General features: G+C 40.0%; 1 protein-coding gene across 1 annotated transcript in view; it reads left to right on the forward strand.

The window, feature by feature from the left end:
* The window catches only part of sspn (sarcospan (Kras oncogene-associated gene)), a 31860-nt gene extending 12011 nt beyond the window's left edge, over positions 1–19849 (forward strand). Inside the window, exon 3 of the mRNA XM_057835644.1 lies at positions 15840–19849. Coding sequence (XP_057691627.1) covers positions 15840–16193 — 354 coding nt within the window. The 3' untranslated portion in view covers positions 16194–19849. The remainder of the gene's footprint in view (positions 1–15839) is intronic.
* Positions 19850–27329: the final 7480 nt, after the last annotated feature.

The following is a 27329-nucleotide window of genomic DNA, read 5'->3' on the forward strand; positions in this document are numbered from 1 at the left end:
TAAGGCAAGGCAAGGCAAGGCAAGGCAAATTTATTTATATAGCACAATTCAACACAAGGCAATTCAAAGTGCTTTACATCACATGAAGATCATAAAAATCACATTTAAATCAATACAACGTAAAAACCAAGACAAAAGATTGCATATAATCACAAATAGAATAAAAATAAATATAAATAAAACAAAAATATAACAAAAACTACTACTAATAATAATAATTGAAATCAGCAATGGAGATAAGCACAAGAGGAATAGAAAGCAGGTAGATTGAAATATATAGCCAGTTATGGATATGCAGTGCTAAACAAAAGCGTTTTTAGCCCTCATTTAAAAGAGCTAACAGTTTGAGCATACTTCAGACGTTCAGGTTACTTGTTCCAGAGGCGAGGAGCATAATAACTAAATGCTGCCTCACCCTGCTTGGTTCTTGTTCTTGGAATATGCAGAAGACCCGTTCCAGACGACCTTAGGGGTCTCGATGTCTCATAGGAATCTAACAAGTCAAGCATGTATTTTGGTCCAAGGCCATTAAGTGTTTTGTAGACGAGCAGTAGTATTTTATAGTCTATCCTTTGACTCACTGGAAGCCAGTGCAGCGATTTCAAAACCGGTGTAATGTGGTCCAGCTTCCTTGTATTTGTGAGGACTCTGGCTGCAGCATTCTGTACTAGCTGCAGCTTCCTGACTGATTTTTTATCAAGACCCGTAAATATACCGTTGCAATAGTCCCGTTTACCGTTGGAAAATTGTAAATTTCGATAATTTTGCAACGTTGCAAAAAAAAAAAAAAAAAATAACAAAATGGCTCAGTGGCGCCCCCTTGAAATTTTAAAATTGGCCTATAACATTAGGGTCTGTCAGCGTATAGCGATTAAATTTGGGGAGTCTATACCTTGTCCAAAACCGCTCCAAAAAAGCATTTACACCCATATTCCAAACCCAACAGGAAATCGGTTATTTTGGAACAAATATGAAATTTTTATCGATTTAGAGGGTGCACATTTGAGACCTTTTCGCCGAGGGAGTAAGTTGGATCATCTTCAAAATTGGTGAGAATGTTCAGGAGACATATGAGCGCTTAAGTTTTTAAAATGGTGTGTGTTCATTCACGGGTCTGACATGGGCGTGGTGCCAAAGTCGGGCATTTTTTCGGCAAAATGACAAATTCAGTAAATGACTAATAGTTCCTTGACACAACGTTCAATCTTTTTCATATCTGGCATGTATGTGCGGTATCCCACCCTTAACACGAGTGCGTTGAAATATTACCCATTAGGCCTAGCGCCCCCTAGTGAGAACAGGAAACACCTTTTTTTACGAGACAGGTTCCTCCTCCAAGGGAGAAAAATCTGTTGACCTCAAACCTGCATCAGGGGTGCCTTAAGACCTGTGTCTGATGTAAAATATTGATGTTTCGTTGAAGCGGAGGGGTCCAAACAGGAAAGTGAAAATGACCGTCAACAATTTGCCTCGCAAAAAATTTTGAGCAGTCATAACTCAGCAGATATACAACATATCTGCGCCAAACTTCCCGTGCTTGTTGAGAGTCATACCCTGAAGGGTCTTGTAGGGGTCATTTGCATCAACTCTACAGTGCCAACTAGTGGCGACAGAAAGGAGTTTTAAAAAAGGCCTTTCCTATTGGGTTTTTTCAACGTAGAGCAATGAAATTTGGGGAGTCTATACCTTATGCAAAACTGCTCCAAAAAGTCTCTTGCACCCATATTCCAAACCCAACAGAAAATCAGGTATTTTGGATCGAATGTGAAATTTTTAGCCATTTGTAGTACAGTTTACATTTGGAGGCCTGAACACTCACGAAACACGAAGCACGAAAACTCACCAAATTTTGCACATACATGCGGCTTTGCGTGGATTTCGATAATCTTGCGACGTTACAAAAAAATGTAACAAAAGGGCTCAGTGGCGCCCCCTTGAATTTTTCAAAAAGGCATTTCCTATTAAGTTTTTTTAACGTAGAGCAATGAAATTTAGGGAGTCGATACCTTGTGCAAAACTGCTCCAAAAAGTCTCTTGAACCCATATTCCAAACCCAACAGGAAATTGGGTATTTTGATCGAATATGAAATTTTTATCAATTAACAGGGTGCACATTTGAGACCTTGTCACAGAGGGAGTTAGTTGGATCATCTCCAAAATTGGTGAGACTATTCAGGAGACGTAGGAGATCTAAAATTTTCAAAATGGTGCGTTTTCATTCACGAGTCTGACCTGGGTGTGGACCTAAGTCGGCCATTTTTTTGGCAAAATGACAAATTCAGTAAAAGACTAATAGCTCCTTGACACAACGTTCAATCATTTTCATATCTGGCATGTATGTGTGGGATCCCACCCTTAACACGAGTGCATTGAAACATTACCCATTAGGCCGAGCGCCCCCTATTGGGAACAGGAAATGCCTTTTTTTTTTACTAAACAGGCTCCTCCTCCAAGGAAAAAAAATATATTCACCTGAAACCTGCATCAGGGGAGCCATAAGACATGTGTTCAGGTGCCTGATGAAAAATACTGAGGTTTGGTTGAAGCAGAAGAGTCCAACAGGAGAAGTGAAAATGACTGAAGCCATTTCGTCTCACCACAAGTTTTGAACAGTCATAACTTCTACAACATATCTGCGCCAAACATCTCGTGATTGTTGAGTCATACTCTGAAGGGTCCTGTAGGGGTCATTTGCATCAACCCTACAGCGCCAACTAGTGGCAATAGAAAGTCACTCATTTTTCTAATATATGTCCAGTTCTTTTCAGGTTGGTCATTGTAGTTTCAAGACCTTTTGAAATACTTATTTTACGGCCCATGTCCACATGTCTCTGTCTGTTGCAGTGACGACCCTTTATTCGCTCCTTTTTTGTAGTACTCTCTCCAATAGGGGTTTTTATCTCTTAGGTGTGTGAATGTAAAGAGGCGACTTTCGAGCATGTTAGGTTCTAATGAGATGATTAGAGAGGACGATCTGCCACCACCCTGACCTGCACACTGTCCGAGTTGCGTGACGTCCGAGTTGCGCTAGATTGCGAGGGCCCGTTCAGTCCTGCTTGCAGGCCTAGTTCTGGTTATATTTTTTTAGGTGGTAATAAGCGGATTTAGTGACGGACTTTAGATGGCTATCAAATTTTAGGTCCGAGTCAATAATTACGCCAAGGTTTCTGACTTGATTTGTAGCTGTAAATGACATTGTGTTAAGTTGCCTGCTTATCTTTGACCTTTCCTTTTTTGGCCCAAAAATGATCACCTCTGTCTTCTCCGCATTTAACTGAAGAAAATTCTGGCACATCCATTCATTGATTTGATGAATGCATTTACTCAGGGAGACTAAGGGACTATAATCATGTGAGGACACAGAAATGTACAGTTGTGTGTCATCTGCATAGGCGTGATAGGAGATGTCATACTGTTACATTATCTGAGCTAACGGAAGCATATAGATGTTAAATAAGAGTGGTCCAAGAATTGACCCTTGAGGGACTCCACATGTGAATTTGGTTCGTTCTGACTGATAGTTTCCGATTGACACAAATAAATCCCTATCATGTAAATAGGATGTGAACCACTGAAGAGTAGTGTCAGTAAGCCCTACCCACTGTTCCAATCTGCTGAGTAGTATATTGTAATCAACCGTGTCGAATGCCGCGCTGAGATCCAATAGTAACAGAACAGATGATTTGCCTGCATCGGTATTCCGACGAATATCATTTAGGACTTTGACAAGCACGGTCTCGGTGCTGTGTTGTGGCCGAAATCCAGACTGAAATGAGTTAAAAAGATTGTTTTGCATCATAAAAGTCTGGATCTGTTCGAACACAACCCTTTCGATAATTTCCCCCAGGAATGTCAGATTTGATATTGGCCTGTAATTGTTAATGGTTGAGGCATCCAGATTAGGTTTTTTTAGGAGAGGTTTTATTACTGCAGTTTTTAAAGTCTGTGGAAACTCTCCTGTTTGGAGAGAAGTATTTATAATCTGAAGTATGTCTGGGGCTATGCAATGAAAAACAGTTTTGAAAAAGTTTGAAGGAAGGATATCAAAGCAGCATGTTGTGGGCTTTAATTTTGACACAATTTCTGTTAAAGTGGCATAGTCCAAGAGGCTAAACTGTCTAAGATTGACGTGGGGGACATTTTGGGAGGCATTTAGTGTAGCAATTGTTAATCTGGAGTTGCACACAGTCTGTCTAATCTTTAGTATTTTGTGTGTAAAGAATGCTGCAAAATCATTACAGGACACATCAGATGCCAATTCCTGTGGTATTGATGCTTGTGGGGTTGTCAGTTTGTCAACAACAGAAAATAGTGTTCGAGTATTGTTGGTGTTTCTACTAATGATCTCTGAAAAATATGACTGTCTAGCATTTTTCAGTTCCTGGTTGTATTTGCGAAGACTCTCTTTGTAGATATCATAAAAAACTAGGAGTTTGTTTTTTCGCCATCTGCGTTCTGCTCGTCTACAATCTTGCTTTTGTTTTAAAGCTAGTATGGCATTTCTCCAGGGTGACCTCTTCTTTCTTGACAAAGTTTTTGTCTTAACCGGGGCAATAGTGTCAATTACAGTCATCACACTGGAACTGAAACTATTTACAAGTTCTTCCACTGGAGCTGTTGTAGGGGTTAATGGTGAGGCATAGGCCTGTGTGAATAACGCACAAGTGTTATCCCTTATGTAACGCTTCCTAATTAGGGCCCGAGCACTAGGCGTGCGAAGGCCCTATTGTTTTGCAAAGGATTATTTTTATTTTTTTTCAGGGCAAATGAAAACGGCCAATTTGGAGGCCTGAACATGCGCGAAAAGTCACCAAAATTTGCACATACGTGCGTAAAATTGTAAATTTCGATAATTTAACAACGTTGCAAAAAAATGTAACAAAATGGCTCAGTGGCGCCCCCTTGAAATTTTAAAATTGGCCTATAACATTAGGGTTTGTCAGCGTAGAGCAATGAAATTTGGGGAGTCTATACCTTGTCTAAAACCGCTTCAAAAAAGCATTGGCACCCATATTCCAAACCCAACAGGAAATCAGTTATTTTGGATCGAATATGAAATTTTTATCGATTTACAGGGTGCACATTTGAGACCTTTTCGCCGAGGGAGTTAGTTGGATCATCTTCAAAATTGGTGAGACTGTTCAGGAGACATATGAGATCTTAAGTTTCTAAAATGGTGTGTTTTCATTCACGGGTCTGACCTGGGCGTGGTGCCAAAGTCGGCCATTTTTTCGGCAAAACACCGAATTCAGTAAATGGCTAATAATTCCTTGACACAACTTTCAATCTTTTTCATATCTGCCATGTATATGCGGTATCCCAGCCTGAACACGACTGCATTGAAATATTACCCATTAGGCCTAGCGCCCCCTAGTGAGAACAGGAAATGCCTTTTTTTACGAGACAGGTTCCTCCTCCAAGGGAAAAAAATCTGTTGACCTCAAACCTGCATCAGGGGAGCCTTAAGACCTGTGTTCAGGTGCCTGATGAAAAATATTGAGGTTTCGTTGAAGCGGAGGGGTCCAAACATGAAAGTGAAAATGATCGTCAACAATTTGTCTCGCAAAATACTTTGAACAGTCATAACTCAGCAGATATACAACATATCTGCGCCAAACTTCCCATGCTTGTTGAGAGTCATACCCTGAAGGGTCCTGTAGGGGTCATTTGCATCAACTCTACAGTGCCAACTAGTGGCGACAGAAAGGAGTTTTAAAAAAGGCCTTTCCTATTGGGTTTTTTCAACGTAGAGCAATTAAATTTGGGGAGTAGATACCTTATGCCTAACTGCTCAAAAAAGCCTCTTGCACCCATATTCCAAACCCAACAGAAAATCGGGTATTTTGGATCGAATGTGAAATTTCTGTCCATTTCTAGTACAGTTTACATTTGGAGGCCTGGACATGCACGAAAACTCACCAAATTTTGCACATACATGCGGCTTTGTGTGGATTTCGATAATCTTGCAACGTTACAAAAAAATGTAACAAAATGGCTCAGTGGCGCCCCCTTGAATTTTTCAAAAAGGCGTTTCCTATTAGGTTTTTTTAACGTAGAGCAATTAAATTTGGGGAGTCGATACCTTGTGCAAAACTGCTCCAAAAAGTCTCTTGCACCCATATTCCAAACCCAACAGGAAATCGGGTATTTTGGATCGAATGTGAAATTTTTATCAATTAACAGGGTGCACATTTGAGACCTTGTCACAGAGGGAATCAGTTGGATCATCTTCAAAATTGTTTAGACAATTCAGGATACATATGAAATCTAAACTTTTCAAAATGGTGCGTTTTCATTCATGGGTCTGACCTGGGCGTGGTGCCAAAGTCGGCCATTTTTTCGGCAAAATGACAAATTCAGTAAAGGACTAATAGCTCCTTGAAACAACGTTCAATCTTTTTCATATCTGGCATGTATATGCGGCATCCCACCCTTAACACGAGTGCATTGAAATATTACTCATTAGGCCTAGCGCCCCCTCGTGGGAACAGGAAATGCCTTTTTTACGAAACAGGCTCCTCCTCCAAGGAAAAAAAATCTATTCACCTCAAACCTGCATCAGGGGAGCCTTAAGACATGTGTTCAGGTGCCTGATGAAAAATACTGAGGTTTGGTTGAAGCAGAAGGGTCCAACAGGAGAAGTAAAAATGACTGAAGCCATTTCGTCTCACCACAAGTTTTGAACAGTCATAACTTCTACAACATATCTGCGCCAAACATATCGTGCTTGTTGAGTCATAGTCTGAAGGGTCCTGTAGGGGTCATTTGCATCAACCCTACAGCGCCAACTAGTGGCAATAGAAAGTCACTCATTTTTTAAAATATATGTCCAGTTCTTTTCAGGTTGGTCATTGTAGTTTCAAGACCTTTTAAAATACTTATTTTACAGCCCATGTCCACATGTCTCTGTCTGTTGCTGTGATGACCCTTTATTCGCTCCTTTTTTGTAGTCCTCTGTCCAATAGGGGTTTTTATCTCTTAGGTGTGTGAATGTAAAGAGGCAACTTTCGCGCATGTTAGGTTCTAATGAGATGATTAGAGAGGACGATCTGCCACCACCCTGACCTGCACACTGTCCGAGTTGCATGACGTCCGAGTTGCGCTAGATTGCGTGGGCCCGTTCAGTCCTGCTTGCAGGCCTAGTTACCTCTGTTTCCCTTTTCAGAGGATGGACAGGGGTGGTCATTTTAAACATAATGCAGTAGTGGTCAGACAGAGCAACATCATTCACTGTGACCTCAGAGATGTTAAGACCTTTGGATATTATTAAGTCCAGTATGTGCCCTCTGTTATGTGTTGGAACTGTGACATGCTGAGATAAACCAAATGTATCCAAAATATTTAAAAGCTCTCTAGCACCTCCTTCTTCAGGATTATCAACATGAATGTTAAAGTCACCCACTAAAACAACACAATCAAAGTCCATGCAGACAGAAGACAGTATTTTGGTAAACTCATCACAAAACATTGTGTTATACTTTGGTGGTCTGTAAATTGTTACCAAGGCAGCTCTGCAAGGGCTTTTTAGCTGAATGACAATATATTCAAAGGAATCAAACTGACCACATGAAATATTCGTGCATTGAAAACTGTCCCTGATCAGACTGGCAACCCCACCTCCTTTCTTATGGGTTCTTGGCGCACTAAAGAGATTGAAGTTTGTGGGAGTTGCCTCAATCAGAACTGTAGAGCTATTATCTTGATCTAACCAAGTTTCTGTTCGGAACATCATGTCAAGGTTATGTTTGCTGATAAAATCATTAACTAAGTAAGATTTGCCAGCTAAAGATCTGATATTTAGCAAAACCAATTGTAGATTCCAGACTGGATTCACTGGTGAGTTTTGGGAATGACATACTATGCTTAACAGGTTGGCAGAGTTGATTGAACGTTTTTTATTTCGCGCCAATCTAGCCCTTTTTTGTTGTTGTTTATCACCACTGGGATTGTTGAGCATACAGACTGTACTCCATAGGGCCCCGGCTTTTGCTGTTGTTCTTTGTAATGTTGTCACAGCCTGGACCCGGTGCGTATCACAACAAGAACGGTGAGCAAATATCCCAGAACCACATGGGGGGGCCTAGTGAATGACCTACAGAGAGCTGGGACCACAGTAACAAAGGCTACTATCAGTAACACAATGCGCCGCCAGGGACTCAAATCCTGCACTGCCAGATGTGTCCCCCTGCTGAAGAAAGTAAACGCCCAGGCCCGTCTGCGGTTCACTAGAGAGCATTTGGATGATCCAGAAGAGAACTGGGAGAATGTGTTACGGTCCGATGAAACCAAAATACAACTTTTTGGTAGAAACACAGGTTCTCGTGTTTGGAGGAGAAAGAATACTGAATTGCATCCAAAGAACACCATACCCACTGTGAAGCATGGTGGTGGAAACATCATGCTTTGGGGCTGTTTATCTGCAAAGGGACCAGGACTACTGATCTGTGTAAAGCAGACATGTCCAAAGTCCGGCCCGGGGGCCAAATGCGGCCCATGGTCAAATTTCATCCGGCCCCCAGCCTCTGTCATAAAATCAATAACGTCTGGCCCGCACACAGACTTAATAAATTGGTCAGCAGTACTGCTACAAGCATATGAAGCATCTTAACTAAAAACTAAGAACTAGCTTAACACTAAATGCTGCTCCTCATTTACCCACTAAAAGGCAGCAGCACTCTAAGCAACATTACCACATGTGACCCTTTACTCCCAATTTTGTAAAATGACGACAATCAACTACAGCAAAAGTTGACTGCAAAGGCCGTCGCTTCAAGGATAGGTGGAAATTGGACTATTTCGTCACTAAAATACGCAATAACTGTGTCTGCCTCATTTGCAAAGAGACAGTCGCTGTTTTTAAAGAGTTCAATATGAGGCGATATTACCAAACAAGACAAGCTGACATGTACGACAAGATTACAGGGAAGATACAGTATGTAGCGAGAAATTGAAGCAACCTGAAGCTAGTTTAATTTCACAGCAGCAGTATTTCGCAAGAGCCCGAGAGTCGAAAGAGAACGCCACAAAGGTTAATTGCGAAATTGTTGAAATTATTAATAAAAAAAAATAATAAAGCAAATGTGACACACAGAATGGCTTGCTAAAATTTGCTTAAATATATTGTTTTACGTAAAGGACGTCAGCCAAGGTGGGCCCCCCAGATTTTTACCACACCAAATCTGGCCCCCTTTGCAAAAAGTTTGGACATCCCTGGTGTAAAGGAAAGAATGAATGGGGACATGTATCGAGAGATTTTGAGTGAAAATCTCCTTCAATCAGCAAGGGCATTGAAGATGAGACGTGGCTGGGTCTTTCAGCATGACAATGATCCCAACCACATAGCCAGGGCAACAAAGGATTGGGTTTGTAAGAAGCATTTCAAGGTCCTGGAGTGGCCTAGCCAGTCTCCAGATCTCGACCCCATAGAAAATCTGTGGAGGGAGTTGAAAGTCCGTGTTGCCCAACGACAGCCCCAAAACATCACTGCTCTAGAGGAGATCTGCATGGAGGAATGGGCCAAAATACCTGCAACAGTGTGTAAAAAGCTTGTGAAGAGTTACAGAAAACGTTTGGCCTTCGTTATTGCCAACAAACGGTACATAACAAAGTACTGAGATGAACTTTTGGTACTGACCATATACTTATAATACTTATTTTCCACCATGATTTGCAAATAAATTCTTTAAAAATCAAACAATGTGACTTTCTGTTTTTTTTTTTTTTCCCCCACATTCTGTCTCTCATGGTGAGGTTTACCCTTGTGGACAATTACAGGCCTCTCTAATATTTTCAAGTGGTTGACTAAATACTTATTTGCCCCACTGTATTTGCCAATCCTCAAAAAGTTCCTGCCTCCCTCTCGCTAACCCATCAATATTTTTCTATATCTGCCCCTGCTCATGGGAAGACACGCTCCCAGCGGCAGAAAAAAATGGATTTCATGCCTCCAATAGCTAAGCTCAATGAGATCTCGATATACAGTATGTTTGTTTATAACTGTAGTTCACAACAACAACACAAAACTATTTCGTCCTCGCTGAAACTGCTAAAGCTCTTTACAAGGCTATTACAAAATTTCATGTTTCTTAAAATAAGACTCTTGTGTTTTCTTGAGCAACAAGTGGTATCTCGCGAGAGCCAGGCGAGTGGGCCGAGTTCTAGTGACATTGCCGAGCGAAGTCGCTCCCAGGCGGTTTAAACGGCGACTGACAGATGGGGTGTGGAAGTCGCGGGGAAAAATTTGACAAAAAGAGGAAGTGGTCATGCCATGCCCAAGTACTAAAACACAGCAAATGCACATGTATGCATTTAACTACAGTATTTGTGCACTGTTCACTTGATTAAACTCCGAACTACTCATGTAAGAGCTCAAATGCACTGTACTCGATGTGACGCAGGAAATCAATGGAAAGCAACTTCAGAACGAGCGTGTAGCAGCTATGAAGCAAATTTATTTAATTTTCCTGCCTATTAATAATTTAAGTATTTCTTTCATACTTCCAAACCTTGAACATGTTGGCAGTAGTGTTGCTTCTCGCAGTGTTTTGATTAAATCCTTACAAGAGGACTACAGTTCTTCACACATTTTGGTGATAAACTTTCAGTCTTAAAAGCGAAAACCAAAAATGCTATTTTAGCTATTTTCAGCCGAAGGATTTTTGGTCACAGCTATAGTCTCACCATACTTCCCCATACGTTGGTTGTTCAAATGTTGAATTAAATTTTCTATGTTGAAGTTTTTCATGGCATATGTTACAGGCAGAAAATGTAATATAACACTCATAAACATTGTGGAAGACATGCTTGTTTGGCACCATAGCTGCCAGCTCAGTGGGAGAAGACTGTTAGTTCTGAACGCAGCCTTGCACCAGCATAGTGTGTTGGAGGGGAGGAGAATGAGGGTGTAGTAGTCCTAAACGTAGGTATGGAAGCTTCTTGACTTTCCCGGAAGACACCAGTTAATGATGAATTTTGACTAGAAATTAAAGGCATGGATGTGTTATCACCGATTATGCGTAACTCAGCTGATAATTATCAGTGGCTCATCGATCACAGCATTTCAAATGAGAATACTTCTTTCTGTTGCCAAATGCCAAATCCAGCATGAATGCCCAATGAAACAGTTGTTGTTCCATTTGCTGTGACCGCGCCCGCTTCCATCTGACCATGCTTCAGATTTCACGGCAGTTCCAAAATTAGCATGAATCCAATTTGGAATCAAACGGTGCGTGTCATCTCGTATAATTTCCATAAGGAGAATGTATGTGAGAGAAAACACGCAACTAAATGAATACTGCGGTTACATAAGTGGTGGATTAAAATTAAACTTAAGTGTTATTGCTCTTATGAAGTTGTATAAACATCATAAAACCATTGTCACATTTTACAACTGTATTTTTAGATCCTGGCAGTCGCTCCAAACACACACACGCACACACACCAGACAAGCTGCAGGGTCAGAAGTTAGCCTGCAGAATTGTGGAAAATCACTTTGAAGTGAACCTGCACAGCAGACAAAGAGTGGGCATGCCTGTATATGAGTTTAGAGTTCTCCAGGTTGAGCATGAGACAAGGAGACTAGAAACAGATAGCAAAAACATCTTCATCTACATCGGAGAGTAATTTCAAGTCTATAACGGAGACTGTATCATAGAATGAATTATGAAGTTCATTCACAAAATAGACAGTTGGGTTTTTTAGGATTTAAATTGTATAATTCTATGAGTTATTTTATGATAGTCATGTCCTTTGAGGTAACAGTGAAGCTGATCTTTGCCCACTACATTCTAATCATTCACTCTTTATCTCAAGACTATTTCTGTGTCCCATCAATAAAAAATCCTTCAAGACTTTCTTTAGGCTAGAGACCATGCCTACTAGGCTGGACAAACAGCAACAAACTAGAGTGTACAAATTGAAATTCCCTCAAAAATGTCAAGTTAATGAATGCTGTAAGACGGGAAAATGCAGAAATGACTGATCATAATGCCATTTAATGCATGAATCGCCAGATTCCATTCAAATTGTCAATTCGATAGCATCAAGCAAACTGATGCTTAGTTAGTTCTTTCAAGGGTGATCGAGGACATCATTGTTTTTCTCACGATTGAATATCCTTTGACCTTGCAGGGGGAAAAAAACATTGTTTAAAATGAGAGAAGTAATGGTGCAGCTGTTGCTACAAATTATGTTTGTTGATTGATTTATTTTTTTTTTGTGTTATGAAGCTATGATTAGTTGCAGTAGAAAAATGAGCGGAAGAATATTGATAGCTAGAAATTGCATGCTGGGCTTAAATATCAAAGAAAGAAATGCGAGTTTTTACTGCTAGATCAAAGCATATAATATCGGATATCAGATTCGATTCCTGTTAATATGGGTGGTGAACATAATATAAGTAAAATGAGAACAATTCACCTCTCTGTGAACAAGTGTGTGAGAAAAATATTTGTTGTTTTTGATCAGAGACCTCTGTGGCCTATACTACGAAGTCGGTTTTCTGGCTTAGCAGGGTAACTTCGAGAGTAACTTTATCACGTACGACGTAAGTTCGCGGCTATGTGAGACTACGAAAGGTGGATATGTTGGAACCGAGAAATGTTGCCATGGCAACACACGCCACACGCCAAACCTGGTCGTGTCAGAGTTAGATCTTGCTTAACATCAGGATTCCAATTAACCACGCTCTATTTAAACAGCACTCCTCCGCGGACGTGTCCTCCTGACAATGACAGCGTACTTGGACGACCAATAGGACATTGGCGCGCGGATTGTGAGGGTATTTCGGGACCGCCAGAATCCGCTGGCGTACCCGGAAGATGTTCTCCATGAAAGATATAGATTTTCAGCTGAGGGAATTCTTTACCTGTGCCAACTGATCTAGGCAGACGTCACTAATGTAACCCGCCGAGTCAGGCCCTCACAACCGCGCAGATTATGTGTGCCTGTCCGTGCGCTCTTTCGCCAGGGACAATATATGTATTCCATCGGTGATGCTGAATATCTGCGTAAGAACACTGTATGCCGTGCGATTCGGAGTGGGGTATGGAAACGCTTCAAATTGATGCATTTATAATAATCATAGAAATATGTAGACTATTTAAACATTGAGAAAACTTGCGTTTTTTTCTGCCAACTGGAGGAGATTAAATTAAATGTGAAATCCACTGATAGGACAGACGCACAAATATAAAAGATATAAATGTTTATTGAATATGCATCTTACAGTCTTGTTTAACTGTGAAAAATCGTTACAAAAGACGGGCTTTTATTCACGCAACAACGCATGGCATCCCCGCATTTCCTTCTTCTCCTGAGTCCTCACAAATATAACATAATTTTTTTTTTTTACGTGTCGGGCTCGGGCCTGCAAATCAAGTTTATTGATCGGACTCGGGTCGGGTCGGGCTGGATTTTTTAGGCCCAAACTAAAAAAAAGAACATACGTATTCGTACAGTCAAGGGGACTAAACATACAATCATCCTGTTTCGTGTGGTGATGCGTGACAATTATTTCTTACTGTTAATGTACCAAATCTTATTTTATTGTCCTGACAGCAGGCTTTATTTCTTTTCATGGACATAAGTAAACTGGCATATTGACGCATTCACAAATCACACGATCTGTAAATTCGCTGTCAACAGACCCGTTGCGCTCTACTCGCCGAAGTGGTGTTGGATTTCGCGGTGAGAGTGGATTTTAATTCCTCATAATTCCGCATGATCATCGCGCATTCCTCCTCCGTGAAGTAAGGTGCCCGTGCCATCGTCACAAGTAGTGTTTGACTCTGGTCACCGCCCCCTTTTATGTGAACACGCAGTAACTCTGACTGGGTTGACACAGGTTCGACTAATCAACCTCATAATCAGCGTCGTAGCACCGATTGACCACAAACTAGACAACCAGGTTTTGTCAACTCCGGTTACCCGATGGTAAACTGGATTACTTCTGGGGAGGTTGAACTCGGTTCGTAGTATAGGCCACTGGTCAGCAGGTTTGATTTTTTTGTTTGTTTGTTTGTTTGTTTGATGATTGAAGTTTGATGATTTATGATACTTAATTGGACACGATCGAAAACAAATTGGAACAAAAATAATAACTTATAAAATTACACGGTGAGAAATTAATGCGCCATTAAAGATAGGATTACATGCAAGAATTTGTGAATACCCTTCAAAGGACATTGTATGTTCTCCCCAATGAAATTGCCAAAAAATTCACAATCAAATTACTCTTTCTCTGGCCAACAAACACCCAAAAGAAAGTAATACCATAATTTTCGCACTGTAAGGCGCACCTGACTATAAGCCGCCACCCACCAAATGTGGCACAAAAGCAGAGTTAAGCCGCACCGGACTATAAACTGCAGCTGTCCTCACTGTATTATGGGATATTTACACCAAAAGGTATTAACAGGTAACACTTTAGTTGACAGCAGCATCATACGACTGTCATAAGACCAAATGAACCACCATTTCTTTATGAAGCTTCATTTGGCCATCACAGCTCCCTTAGAGGAGACAGTTAACCTCTGCTACCACCTGCTGTCAACACTGTTATCGTCCAACATGCCCTCTAGCATGCATTGTGGCGCTCCAGATGTAAATAACAATCAAAATTCATGTTCTGTGAGAATTATTTCTTGAGTTACTGTTCCAGTTGTTTCATTAATTGCTAGTTTTGGTATTTGGTAACACTTTATTCAACAGCGCCGCCATTAGACTGTCATTAGACAATCATAATTATGACATGACACAATTAGACAAAGCTCTTGAGTGAGAGCTTCTCACTCAAATAGCATTAAATTGTCACTGTATTCATAGCCAGGCAGTTGGCTAAAAGATAGCAGCTACTTTGGTACGTCAATTTGCGACCAGAGTAGTTTACTGCAGTTAACTGCTTAATAAGTAAGGAGTGAACTTGAAGCATTTGAATTCACAATTCATGGGAATAGGCAACCAAACAAACACCAACACAGAGGTAAAAACGAACAACAAAGATACACAGTTCATCTGGCTCTAAACTGTAAAGCGGGTGGGAAGATGTAATTTGCACCTTTGACTGTATGATTGGCACTGGTAATTGGTAATACTGATGCTGCATTCACCTGTTGTTGGAGTAATCGAAAAAAATGAATCTATTACAAGGTGTCTATAAAAAGCGCCAAACTGTCACTCAACTTGGGATGTATCGTTGGAGCATTAAAATACTACTATTTTTTTGTAGCAAACATGTTATTATTACACATGACGACTTTACAACACATCAAAACAATTTTTTCTATTTAGTGAACTCAAATCTCCCGACACACATGAACACAGCATATCTCCCGAAGGTGCTTCGCGGAAGTGTCAACTCATATGCCCATCACAGCCAAAGTTACGTGCATAAATTACCATATTAACGAGCCATGTGCAGATATGGAGTATGTGTATATGGAGTGAAATGAGTAATATGATCATATTAAATAGGCACATTTGAGATTATGCTATGTACATTAAAAATTCCCAAGTATTTTTTTTTTTTTTTTTTTTACCTGTGAAATTTATACTGGGGCACGTGCCCCAGTGAAATACCGTATGTCTGGCGACACCCATGATTACAATAAAAATTTGACGGGGACATATTAAAAAAGAAAAAAAAAAACACAAACTCAGAGTATGAAAATACTAACATTTTGTACATCTAGCAAATATATGTACCCCTCTTAAGTTTTGAGACTTCTCTTATACACTGCCCAAAAAGTTATCATTAGTAATTTAAACGGGACATTCTCTGAGGGAAGCGTCAACAAACATCATTACATTGCATCTTGTGACTTTTCTTCTCTTACCCACAGCTCCTGTACTTCGTGTTCAGTACAATTGGCCTGGTCATATCCGTGTTGGTTGTGGCTTTCGCTGGATACCACCACGCGCAGACCAGCAGCTTCAGTTGTCTGACCTCCGCAGAGGCCTGCGTGTGCACGTTGGACCCCCGCGACCCAATTGCTCGCACTTTTACTTATGAAGGTGTCAGCGACTGTCAGGAGATTACAGAGACACTTGTACTCTACCATATGCTCCAGATTGTGCTCAACCTGGCTCAGGCCTTCTTCTGTGCTGTGGCTACCTTCATCATGTGGAAGCACCGCTACCAAGTCTTCTTCTCTGGTCTTCAAATCGGATCCCTACAGCGGTGGAACAAGATTTAAAAGGATGACAGATCCTGAAGTACATGCAAACTTTGTGGCAATTGAGTTTTATATAAATCCATTTTGTACCACTTTTGTATGCTGCAACTGCAAGACTGTTATTTTGTGTCATACAATTAGAGAGGCAAACGTGCATTCTGTAACAGATCTTAAGCCCATTATTACATCACAAGATGAACGTATATGCTTTAAATGTGTTTGTGTTATAAAGCATAACACAAATTCAAAAACGTGTGTGATGTGTTACACCTTGTGGGATAATCATTTTGGTTATTACTTCCTTAGGTTTTCTCTTCAAGCCTAAGCAAAAGCATTGGATCAAAATCAGTTTTTTGCTTACTGTTATGCAGTCACTTGCATGGTTTTCATTGGTTGTTTGCAGCATTATAATCATAAGCGTTTGTGACAAGGGCGTAGGTTTGCATAGGGACGGTAGGGACATAACACTACCAACTTTTCAGGATGCTCAAATTGTCCCAAGCAACCTTATATGCATTACATAATGAGTTCAGCTATATAAGTATTTCAGATTGTCTTCCCATACGTTGTAAGGAGATAATTGACCCTATCGTTATTAAGTAAATTCTTTTCATTATTTTCAAACCGGTCCATTTTTTCCCCCTCAAAAGCACGTTTTCTCGGCTGATGAATTGACCCACTCCAACCCCACACACGCATGCTCACACAGCGCTTACCGAAATACATGTCGACAACATGCAGCCTCCTCCGCCCCCTTCGAAAAGGAGGAATATTAGTTTTTTTGGGGCCAGCAGCAGCCACTGTAAGTAATTTAGTAAGACACCAATGTTATGGAGGTGGGAAACACCACTAATTTTGCTACTGAAAGTCCGACCTGCATTAGCGTTAGCATAACATTTAGCTGTGTGAGTTTAATAACCTGCAAAACTCAAGTAGGAAGCTACTTAGCGAGAAGTGTCCTTCTGTTTGTCTTTTCTACTGTTAACGTTAATTGAACAGTGAAAAATGTAGTGAACTCTGCTGGAAACTATAGAACTACAAAAACATTAGCAAGAAGCTGCTTAGAGAGGGGTGCTGCATAACTTCATATGTTGCCCACACAAAACAGCACACAACATAAACCAGATATACTGTATATACCCCCAATTTGGCCAAATTTCAAAATTGTCCGATATGCACGTGTGGTACATCACTGGAAAGCTTAAAATCTAATTTTCTGGGGGAAGAAAAATTTTGAACAGGGGGGCTTTCTCAAAAAAAAAAAAAAAAAAAAAAAAGAAAAACACATTTTTTAAACAGCAAAACCCTAACTGGAGGTGAGAGCACGCGAGAACAGAATTAAAGACGCCATGATTTTAACGAGATATTATCGCGTACTTACCTTGTTTCGATCCAAAAACTCCCTGTAGCATGTATCATCGAGTGTCAAGACTCAGATGTGAATGGCCACAGCCGGATTTTTGGGCGATTTTATGGGTGAAACATGGTGATATAACAAGGGTCGCGATGCAGAAATCGCAGACCTCAAGGAGTGGTCGAGACGTTGTTTTTCATACATTTACAAATGTTTTTTTCCCAATTTTTCTGTGTTTGGATCGATTATTTATCATCTAACATATCGGTGAAAATGTGACAGTAACAAAAAAAATAAAATTAAGCCATAATTATGAGGTAGATATCCGTGACTTATTTACTGACACCATTTTTTTCATTGTGATGTAATTTGTTTAAAAGTTTAAAATATGCGGGTGAATAATTTTTTACAGTGTTTTTTTTTTTTTTTAAGAAATATTAGACATCAATTATTGATTTTAAGCTAAAAAAAGACAGACATTTGGCTAAGAAATGTAATTACTTACTTTCTTTTTATGGCTGGGTTGAAACAAAAGCGGTTGCGCGTGTCTGTAAACGGGGGTTTCCAGGGTAAAACGGACAAATTAAAAAGTTTGGAGCTTAATGCGCCATGAATCTGCTATTGCAGTATATAGACATATTGTTCTATCAAACACAACAGTTCTTTTGGCTTAAAATACAGCAGTTTATTCTAAAGAGGGGTGCAAGTGCAGAAACTGCTTTTTCAGTCTTGTCCGTGTTTTCTGCCATATGTATTTGTTTGTTTGTTTGTTTGGATGCTGTGAGTTACCCACACTAGTGTTGCGACCAGAGGTTGCGCTAGACATTTTCGTTGTCTGTCATTTTGACTGACAGGGTCATAAAAATCCAGTCATAATCTATTTTTACCAGTCACTTAAATTTTTGAAATGATAATGATGACATATTCAATAGTATTTAGTTTTCATTCATTTTTAATTAATATTGTAACGCTTGTTTGGCGGAGAAAAATTAGACACGGAAGTTGTATTTTTCTCCCTCTTTTTACTCTGCTTACCGCCAACAACACCAACAAAACAACTCCACTCCCAAAGAAAAAGAGGCAACTATATAGACCCCAATCACCAACGTCACACAATGATCTTAATTGTGGTTGTCAGCCCAAAATCTTCTAAATATATATTAAATGCATCTTACCAGATATAAAATGACTACTACATAGTCTGTGGATCGTTTGGTGCCCAGATTTCTTGTCGAATTACAGCAGTCCATCTCGCTCTCCTCTTCGGGTCTCTCAGAATACGGTAGAACTTCAAGTCTCTCCGTCTATCTTCTCTGTTACTGCAACCAACCGCCACACACGCCTTCGCCATTTTGATTATTAATGTTAACGAGCAGAAAAACACGCCGTAATAGGAGGCATGTACGTAGCGGTAATGTGTAAACACAACGAGCTGACGGACAATATGGCTGCTCCAGTCAGGGGGCGGAGTTGTGACGTCATGTGATTGGGGTCTATAGACAAGTTTCCTGAGCGAAATACGGGCGCTGCCATCTTGGAAAATGTCTGCTTCGCACTTCCGGTCCGGTCGAGTAGCAGTGTATTAGCAGTGTATTGACGACGATAAAACTACGAAATCAAGCCAGAGAAACCCATGGAATCTTCAAAAATTGATTCAGCACGACCTAGATGACACGTAGATGAGATTGGATGGCAGTTCGTGTCACTTCGTTGATCATTCGTGGACAAAATTATTAACAACGGTCAGCCTGTGTTAACGTGAGGAATGGATTGATACTACGGCCATTAGTGACCAAAATGTGGTGAAATTACAAGTTATATTACATTTGCCGACTGCAGAAGGGCTGACATGGATTGTTTTGTTACAAGGAAATGCTACAAGGTTATGTACATATGATGTAAACACAAATAGTATGTCATTCTTTTTTTTATTGCAGGCATTGATCGCAATAAAACATTTAGACATGATTCAATTTCTTGTTTTATTTAAAACGATTGGTGCACTCCAAAACAGGTCAATAATTATAAAAGTATTGCAAAAATAGCATACAAGAATGTGATATCAGACCGCAGAGCTCCGGAGCCTCGTGAACAAACAGCGACATCACGGAGGCCCTCGGCGGCATTTAGATGTGCTTTTTTCCCATCCTCGGTAATTCCAGCTCCAATAGCATATATTTAAAGACGCTACCGTTCACAAGTTCGTAGTTGGATCACGGCGATCTCGGCGAACCACCGTCTGTCACAATTCCTACCTCTCTCGGCCTCTCCCGGGAGTCGAGCTGTCATCATCATTGTGGAACGCAAACTATATATGTTCGATAAATGTCCATCAACGTACAAGTCAAGTTGTCTTCTCTTTTATAACAGCATTTCCCAGCTATAAACAAAAGAATAAACATTTGTAACACTTGGATTTATGCGGTGCATTCAAACACGATTAGCAACAGGCGGCTAGCAGCAGTAGCAGAAGCTAGTTGTTGTAAAAATGATTAAACTTCGTAATTACAATCATCATCGTAATATCAATAGCAAAGGCAACAAGTCGTTTCATGCACCAGATTTTAGGTTTCGTATTTTTAGAGCACATTACCACAGCGGGGGCATGACTGCAGGAGCTGTCAGTTTTGTCCATCTCCTTCCCTCCCACCTGTGTGACGAGTACGAGCACCCATGGTTTGGAAATCGACATGGTACGAAGCATGAAGGCCTTGGCTTGGTTCTCCACCCGCCTACATCAGAATAACATTCCCGGGATCTTGTATAAAGACCTCCCAACTTTGAGTCCACCACCATTGACTTCAACGGTAAACAGGCGGAAACGGAAGGGGAAGGAAGACATAAGGAAGTAAACCGGAAGTACCTCGGAAACTTGTCCATACACAGGCGACAATCTAGTCCACCAATTGGATGACGCGCTGGCACACCGGGTGCACCAATAAGAACCTCGCGTTGATGTGTCAATCCCGGTGCTGCCGCCAGATCACGGTGACGCTACAATATTCTGACAGAATAGCCAACGACGTCATGCATTAAGAGAGACAATAGCTAATTAATATGCCACCCTGTGGTCTGGGGTGTGAATTGCAACCTGTCAAAATGACGGACGGACTTCAGTTTTTTCCGTCACCGTTTTAAAAAACCGGTCAACGACGGAAAATATTCGGTTAACGCGACCCCTGGTCGCGACCGACTGGTCATCAACATAATGAGCAGCCCTGATTTAGCAAATCAATTCATTAAGGTTCATATTCGTGAGAAATGTGACCCTCGTTCACCCAATCTGTTTGGTCTTATGAATGTCCCTTTCCTAGCTAAAAGTGTACATGCAACTTATGCTGTTATATCGTCCCTACCAATGTTGAGACCAAACCCAAGCCCTCGGTTTGTGAATACACTAAACTGACCACAAACATGATTACACTTCCACAATTTGAGTTCCAACAAAAGCAAATAGCTTTTATTTTCTGATAGAGGTCAAAAATGAGTTATAGAGTGTTTGGTTATTTTTACATTGCTGTTTGTTTGCTGTGTTGTCACTCTTAAACTTGTGCAAACTAAACAGACAATAATAAACATATTGTTAAATGAATACCTTTTTTCTTCTTCAATAGCAGTGTAGCAATCATAGCTTGAAACCAAATTTGTGATTAAAATGTGACGTCGGTAAGAGACAAAGTGATCTCTATTCAAACTCACATGTATTTGACTGGGCTCTGAACTGTTAATTCACAGGTGACAAGTGTGACTTCTCATAACAGATGCACTGCAAAGTTTCCTTGAGGAATGTTTTGTCGTTCCAATACATAATTATTTACAGAAGCACGGATTGAGATTGCAAATACAGTAAATCTGCCATCTGTAAGTCTAGGTAGAGAGATGGTAGAGTTGGATACGGTTGTATGATAAACCGTATGTTCTCCAACATGAATAGTTTACATTCTACCTAATAAGTGCTGCAATGGCAGACACCTTTGTGCTTGTGTTGTTATGCGGTTGTGACGCATCGTGTGACCACAAAAGACTTAGACACAGCCAGTCACATGCCTGACATCACGAGAGCATGCTTATTTATAAAAGACAGTAAGAGGAACCTTCAACCCACTTGAACATTTAAATGGATGGTCACTTAATCTTTCAGGGAAAAAAAACATTACAGCATGTTGCTTCATGTTACCAAGGTTAACATTGTGACTCCTTAGAATTCTGTTTTGACATAATGATATTTTTCTGATACAAACTTTGGTGCTACGATGGAAATAGTGGTGAGCATGTCCGCCCAGCAGTTCTCAACGGCAGAGTTCAAATGTTGGCCTTCCTGTGTGCAGTTGATGTCCACATGCTTGAGTTTGTTGCATCTTCTGTCTTTTTTATCTTCTGTAACTTCCTTCAAGGGCAAAACATACTGGGTGCATTTAAAAAAAAAAAAAAAGATATTTGCAAAATGTAAAAAGTCAAGATATAAAGTATACCAAAAATTGATGCAACAAAATCTTTCATTATTGTTTGCGAAAGTTTAAAAAAATAATAATACTAAAAAAATAAAATCAGTTTTCAATAATTTGGTTCCACATTTTTATTTCAATGAAAGAGCCATTTTCCATATATAATTTATCATCTGCTAGACCCACAAATTTTAGATACTTATCGTAATACGTAATCAAAGAATTCATTGAAATATCTTTATCATAGTTGGGTTTTTACATTCCGAAATCAGTAAAACTGAATACATTCATGTATATGTGCATGGGATCGCTGTGAATATGACATCCAATCATATGCAAATTTATAGAAAAATTATGTCATCTCATTGTTTGTGCTAGGGTTTTGTTGTCATCGTTTGAGACATTATCAACTCTTTTATAGGTCAATCTGAGGTCAACCAGTCCCCATTTTGATTAAAAATGGCTAAAAAATGTAGCAATCTTTTGTGTTACATTTATGCTGTAAAAAGTTTCGTTTGTGCTGCTATCATTTTTGCGAAATTGAGAAATTAATTTCGAGTGATGATGTCAAGCAGCCCCCCCCCCCATTTATTGAAAAGTGAACCCGAAATGATGTCATTTGTTTGTGCTACGTTTGTGCCTAAAAAATTTTGGTTTGTGCTGCTATTGTTGTATAGATATTGAGATATTAATTTCGAGAGATGACATCAATCGGAAAATGGATCCGAATGGGTGCCATTCGTTTGTGTTAGTTGTTGGGACACCCCTCTGTTATTGAGATAGCTAGTATGCTTCGTCAGCCACGAAGAATGTGGTCCGATTGACGTCATCACTTAAAATTAATATCTCAATATCTATAAAACGATAGCAGCAAACACAAAAAATTTTACAGCACAAACTGTCCCCAATATGGAGTTGGTTTTCACCCAGTTAAATTGATATTCTTGACAAACGATGACATTCTTCTTTTTAAAATGTGTTTTCTTAATGAATTATCTTAATAAAAAACATGAACAAAAATCCAATGCAACATTACCGTTAAATTATAATGGTGCTTCACCAGAACAGAGCACATTCCTTTTTCAGGTTACTGTGTAGAGGTATTTAACACTAACCGTTCTCCCCTTAAAGTGATAAATTTCAGAAGTAGCAGTAAGGCTAGTGAGTAGGGATGAAAGTAGGCTGGAACAGGCCAGAACTCCGTACCGGCATGAGTTTCGGGGCCGGAATGCCGTACCGGCCAACGGTGCTTTGATCCCGAAAATATGACTGCAACTGTCTAAACTCCATGTTTAAAAAAAACTCTGCCACATACGCATCTCCAAAAGAACAATCTACCAACGTCAGATTTACATACACAAGTGTTAACAACAAGCCTAATAAAGTGCTTGTGTGGAGTCATCCGTTTCCACCGATATTTATTATTAATTTATTTATCCTACGTTGTTCTTCCCAGTGTCTCTCTGTATTTGACAAGTCGCGTCTCTGAACACATGCAGGCGGCAAAAAAAAAAAAAAAATAGACTCTGCTGTCCATTCAATTGGCTAACATACTGACATGTGATCAGCATGGATAGTTAGCTCTGATTGGTTAGAATGCACGCTTTTTTTTTTTAACAACAAAATGAGAAAGAAAAAAAAACATCTTATTTAATTAAAAGGGTAGGGCAACGGAAAATTGATGAGGTCTTTAAGAGAAAAGAGAGTTGATGAGGTTTATTTTATTTTTATTTGGGAGGTTCAGAACATCTTCCATGTTAATGTGCACTTTGGACTTATTTTATGTTCATTTCAGGCTACTTATTTATTTTATTATTATTTAAATTTAAAAAAAAAAAAAAAAAGGTCAATGTTTGTGCATAATGTAAGTCATTTATACTTATTTTATGATAATGTATGTTACTCATATCTTTATTATTTTAAAAAAGTCAGTTTTTTTTATTTTTATTATCTTAAGTTCTATGTTCTTGAATAGCCAAAATTGAGGTTTTGCATTTAGATTTGAGGAAATGAGGGAATATAAAAATTAAAGATGGAGTTTGGAATTTTGTAAATCAGTGAAAATATACAATTTTGAATGGAAATCAGTTTCTCATTTATGCCTTGTTTCAGTGTAATGCAGTGACCTATTGCATGTGAAACCTTTCATTCATTCATTCATTCATTCATTCATTTTCCGAGCCACTTATCCTCACGAGGGTGACAGGGTGCTGGAGCCAGTACCAGCTAACTATGGCGGGGTACCACCTGAATCGGTTGCCAGCCAATCGCAGGGCACAAGGAGACCAACAATCATTGGCACACACACACTCATACCTAAGGACAATTTAAAGTGTTCGATCAGCTTACCATGCACGTTTTTGGGATGTGGGGGGAAACCGGAGTTCCAGGATAAAACCCATACAGGCACAGGAGAACATGCAAACTCCACACAGGAAGGCCGGAGCCCGGGATTGCACTCTTGATCTCAGAACTGTGAGGCGGACGTGCTAACCACTGTGTATGTCAAACCTGTTTTACTTTATTGTGTGTTATATTTATAACCAGGGGTGCACATAATTTTTTTGCCCAGGTTCTCAGAGGAGGACCTGGAGATGTGACTTGGTCCTCTTTGAACTTGAGAGCAGACCCCGCCTGATGCGATAAAATTATGACAAGCTTTACTTAGAACCAATTAACTTCAATTAATTATATTAACACTTAATGCTTGATTAACACCAACTGGCACAACAAAATTGCCATTACTTTGAAGTCAAATGTAAAGAAATAAACATAAAAGCACCAATTCAAAATAAAGGGTATTAAGCGGCTCCCACATTAACTCCAAGCCTTTGTAAAAGTGGGATGTCCTCCTCATAAGACCTCATTGAACGTGCATGTTTAGCTTTGTAAAATGCGAGCAAAAACACTTTTGTCAGTGCATGGCGCTGTTCTTCATTACCTTTATTCCGCCACTTGTCCATGGGGCGAGTGGGGTCCTGTCTGACATCGATAGTTTGCTTAATTGCCACATGCTCTGTTTTTTTCGTGCTTTTCAAAGTTTGGATGGCTGAAATTCTTTGACCTTACATAAAATGCGCTGCTCTTATCAGCGACATTGGGATTCTCACGGCACATTTTGTACCGCATTTCCGTGCGAGCATCATTTACTTCTAGCCATGGTACCTTCTGCAGCCACTTTTCAGCAAAAGTCCTTTTTTTCGGTAGCTCCGCTGACGTCTCTGTCGTCTGTCTGTCTTTTGACGGGGGTGGGGGAACACGGAAATAATTACTCAGTGGGACCTGCCTCTTCGACATTTTGAGAAGTTATTTTCTTGTGTCCGCCGCAAATACAGTGGTCAGCCATCGGTATGCAAATGCGTACGGAAGCCATTGAGGCCCAACGCGTTTGTCTACGTCCAGTACGCATGCGCGAATGCAGACCACTTATGTGCACCCCTGTTTATAACTGTGCCAAAAGCAGGTTTTGCATTTCGGTGGTTTTATGAGATTTAACCCCCCCCACAAAAAAAAAAGGGCTCCGTGCTGACCTTTATGTAAGGGAGTTCCGTCAAGAAATTCTAGCCACTTTCACCCCTGCTAGTGAGTGAAAGGATTTTGTGAATGTAAAATAAACGAGCAAATTTATTATTATGTCTGTATGAGAGTGTTTCAGCAGTGTGTGAGGTAAACCTGAATGTCTCTAGTGAATTCTCATATGACATCTCACATGCTTTGTCTATTTGACACCATCCTTTTCAGTTATGACTACATTTTATCGGTCCTGTCAATGCAGGAACAGCTGCTCACCGGAGTGTCTCTGGGTGAGCAATACTGTATTTCATGGCTGTCTTGGGCAGTAGGAAGACACAGGCTTGCTGGCGTAAACAGCAGACCAAAGACAGAAGGGGAGGGGTGGTGTTCCCCGCAGAAGGTAAACGACAGACAGAAAGGGATGAACTAGCAGTCGGGCGATTTTGGGAGCTATGCTCATCTTCGGGGTTACACGAGGACAAATTGTAAGTGTGTGAAGCATGAACAGCTTTGTAATAGCAATGCACACGTCACATTACAAACTGGAATGTGCATGTCTTCCGTTGTTGGTTCAATGACCATTAATAGATTTTTAACTTTTGTTTTTTGTGATTGTGCGAGAGCTATAGCCAGAACCAGTGTTGCCAACTCCCCAGTATGGAAAGTAGCTATTGGCCATCCTAAAAGTTGCTTAAAGTCGCTACATGATGTCATCAACTATTTTGCATAATTGGCAATTTGCATGTGATTGTAATGGACGCTGTAGGAGGGAGGAATAACGTCATGGGAGAAACAAAGATGAAGGGGGGGGGGGGGTTGGGGGACACACACCAGAACAAGATTTCTCGCTAGGCGCGATTGACAAAAAAAAAGGCGGCAAGAGGCTTTAGAAAGTCACCAGATTGATACTGGTCAGAACGTCTTTTGCAAAAGAGAACGTATGCTTGATTTGTTTAAATAAAAAAAAAAAAAAAAAAAACAAGTTAGTTAATAACTTGCATTAATCATCGTTTGCCCGAAATGTCTGTGCCGCTAGGATTTGTGAAAGATGTGAATTGAAGACATTAATTTTCGCCAATTTCCTCTTTTAAGCACTTTTGCCTCATCTTTTCATGTGATCACATCATGTTAAAAATTAATATTTGGTGTGAACACACATTTAGAGCACACAGTTGGCTAAAAACAGTTTGCCCAAACAATTTCGAGATTATACTCAGGGGGTTGCTTATCTACGTGAACAACGCTTGGTTTTCTGCAGTAACACTGTTAGTAAAACTCCTTCACTCTGACTGACTCTGACTTTCAGAGATTTATAATCTCTTTGTACATAACTTGTGAATGAAAATGCAGTTTTAAATGGGAATTAATGGCTTTTTATAACTCTCAGCAAATTATTCCAGCCTCAAATAAAACCTCTTTCAGGTCAGTTACAAAGCACTAGTTATTAGGTATGCAGGCTCTTAACGAGGATGAAGGGTTACTAAACCATCACAGCGTTTTGGGAAAATAACCAATACTACAATGCAGTGCTGCTTTAGTCAACAATGCAGAGTACAAAAATATTTCGTTGACAAACAATTGACGATGACCAGTTAAAAAGGTGGCTTGGAAGACTAGAACATAACGAGACGAATGCCAGTTTTCATCTGATGAGACTGAAAACGCCACATAGTTTCTGTCATATGTTCAAAATGCATGACATTTTCACATAGTACATGGAGTAAATCTGCTTTCATCGTAGCAGTGTTTGGGTCGTGTCACTCATGTGTAGGGCTCTTTTGCCCGGACATGTCCACTTTTTACATCCGGTCGGTGGTGTCCGGCAGGGTTTTATAAATTCACGAA

This window comes from Corythoichthys intestinalis, chromosome 5 (assembly GCF_030265065.1).
Source record: "Corythoichthys intestinalis isolate RoL2023-P3 chromosome 5, ASM3026506v1, whole genome shotgun sequence".
Classification (NCBI taxonomy): domain Eukaryota; kingdom Metazoa; phylum Chordata; class Actinopteri; order Syngnathiformes; family Syngnathidae; genus Corythoichthys; species Corythoichthys intestinalis.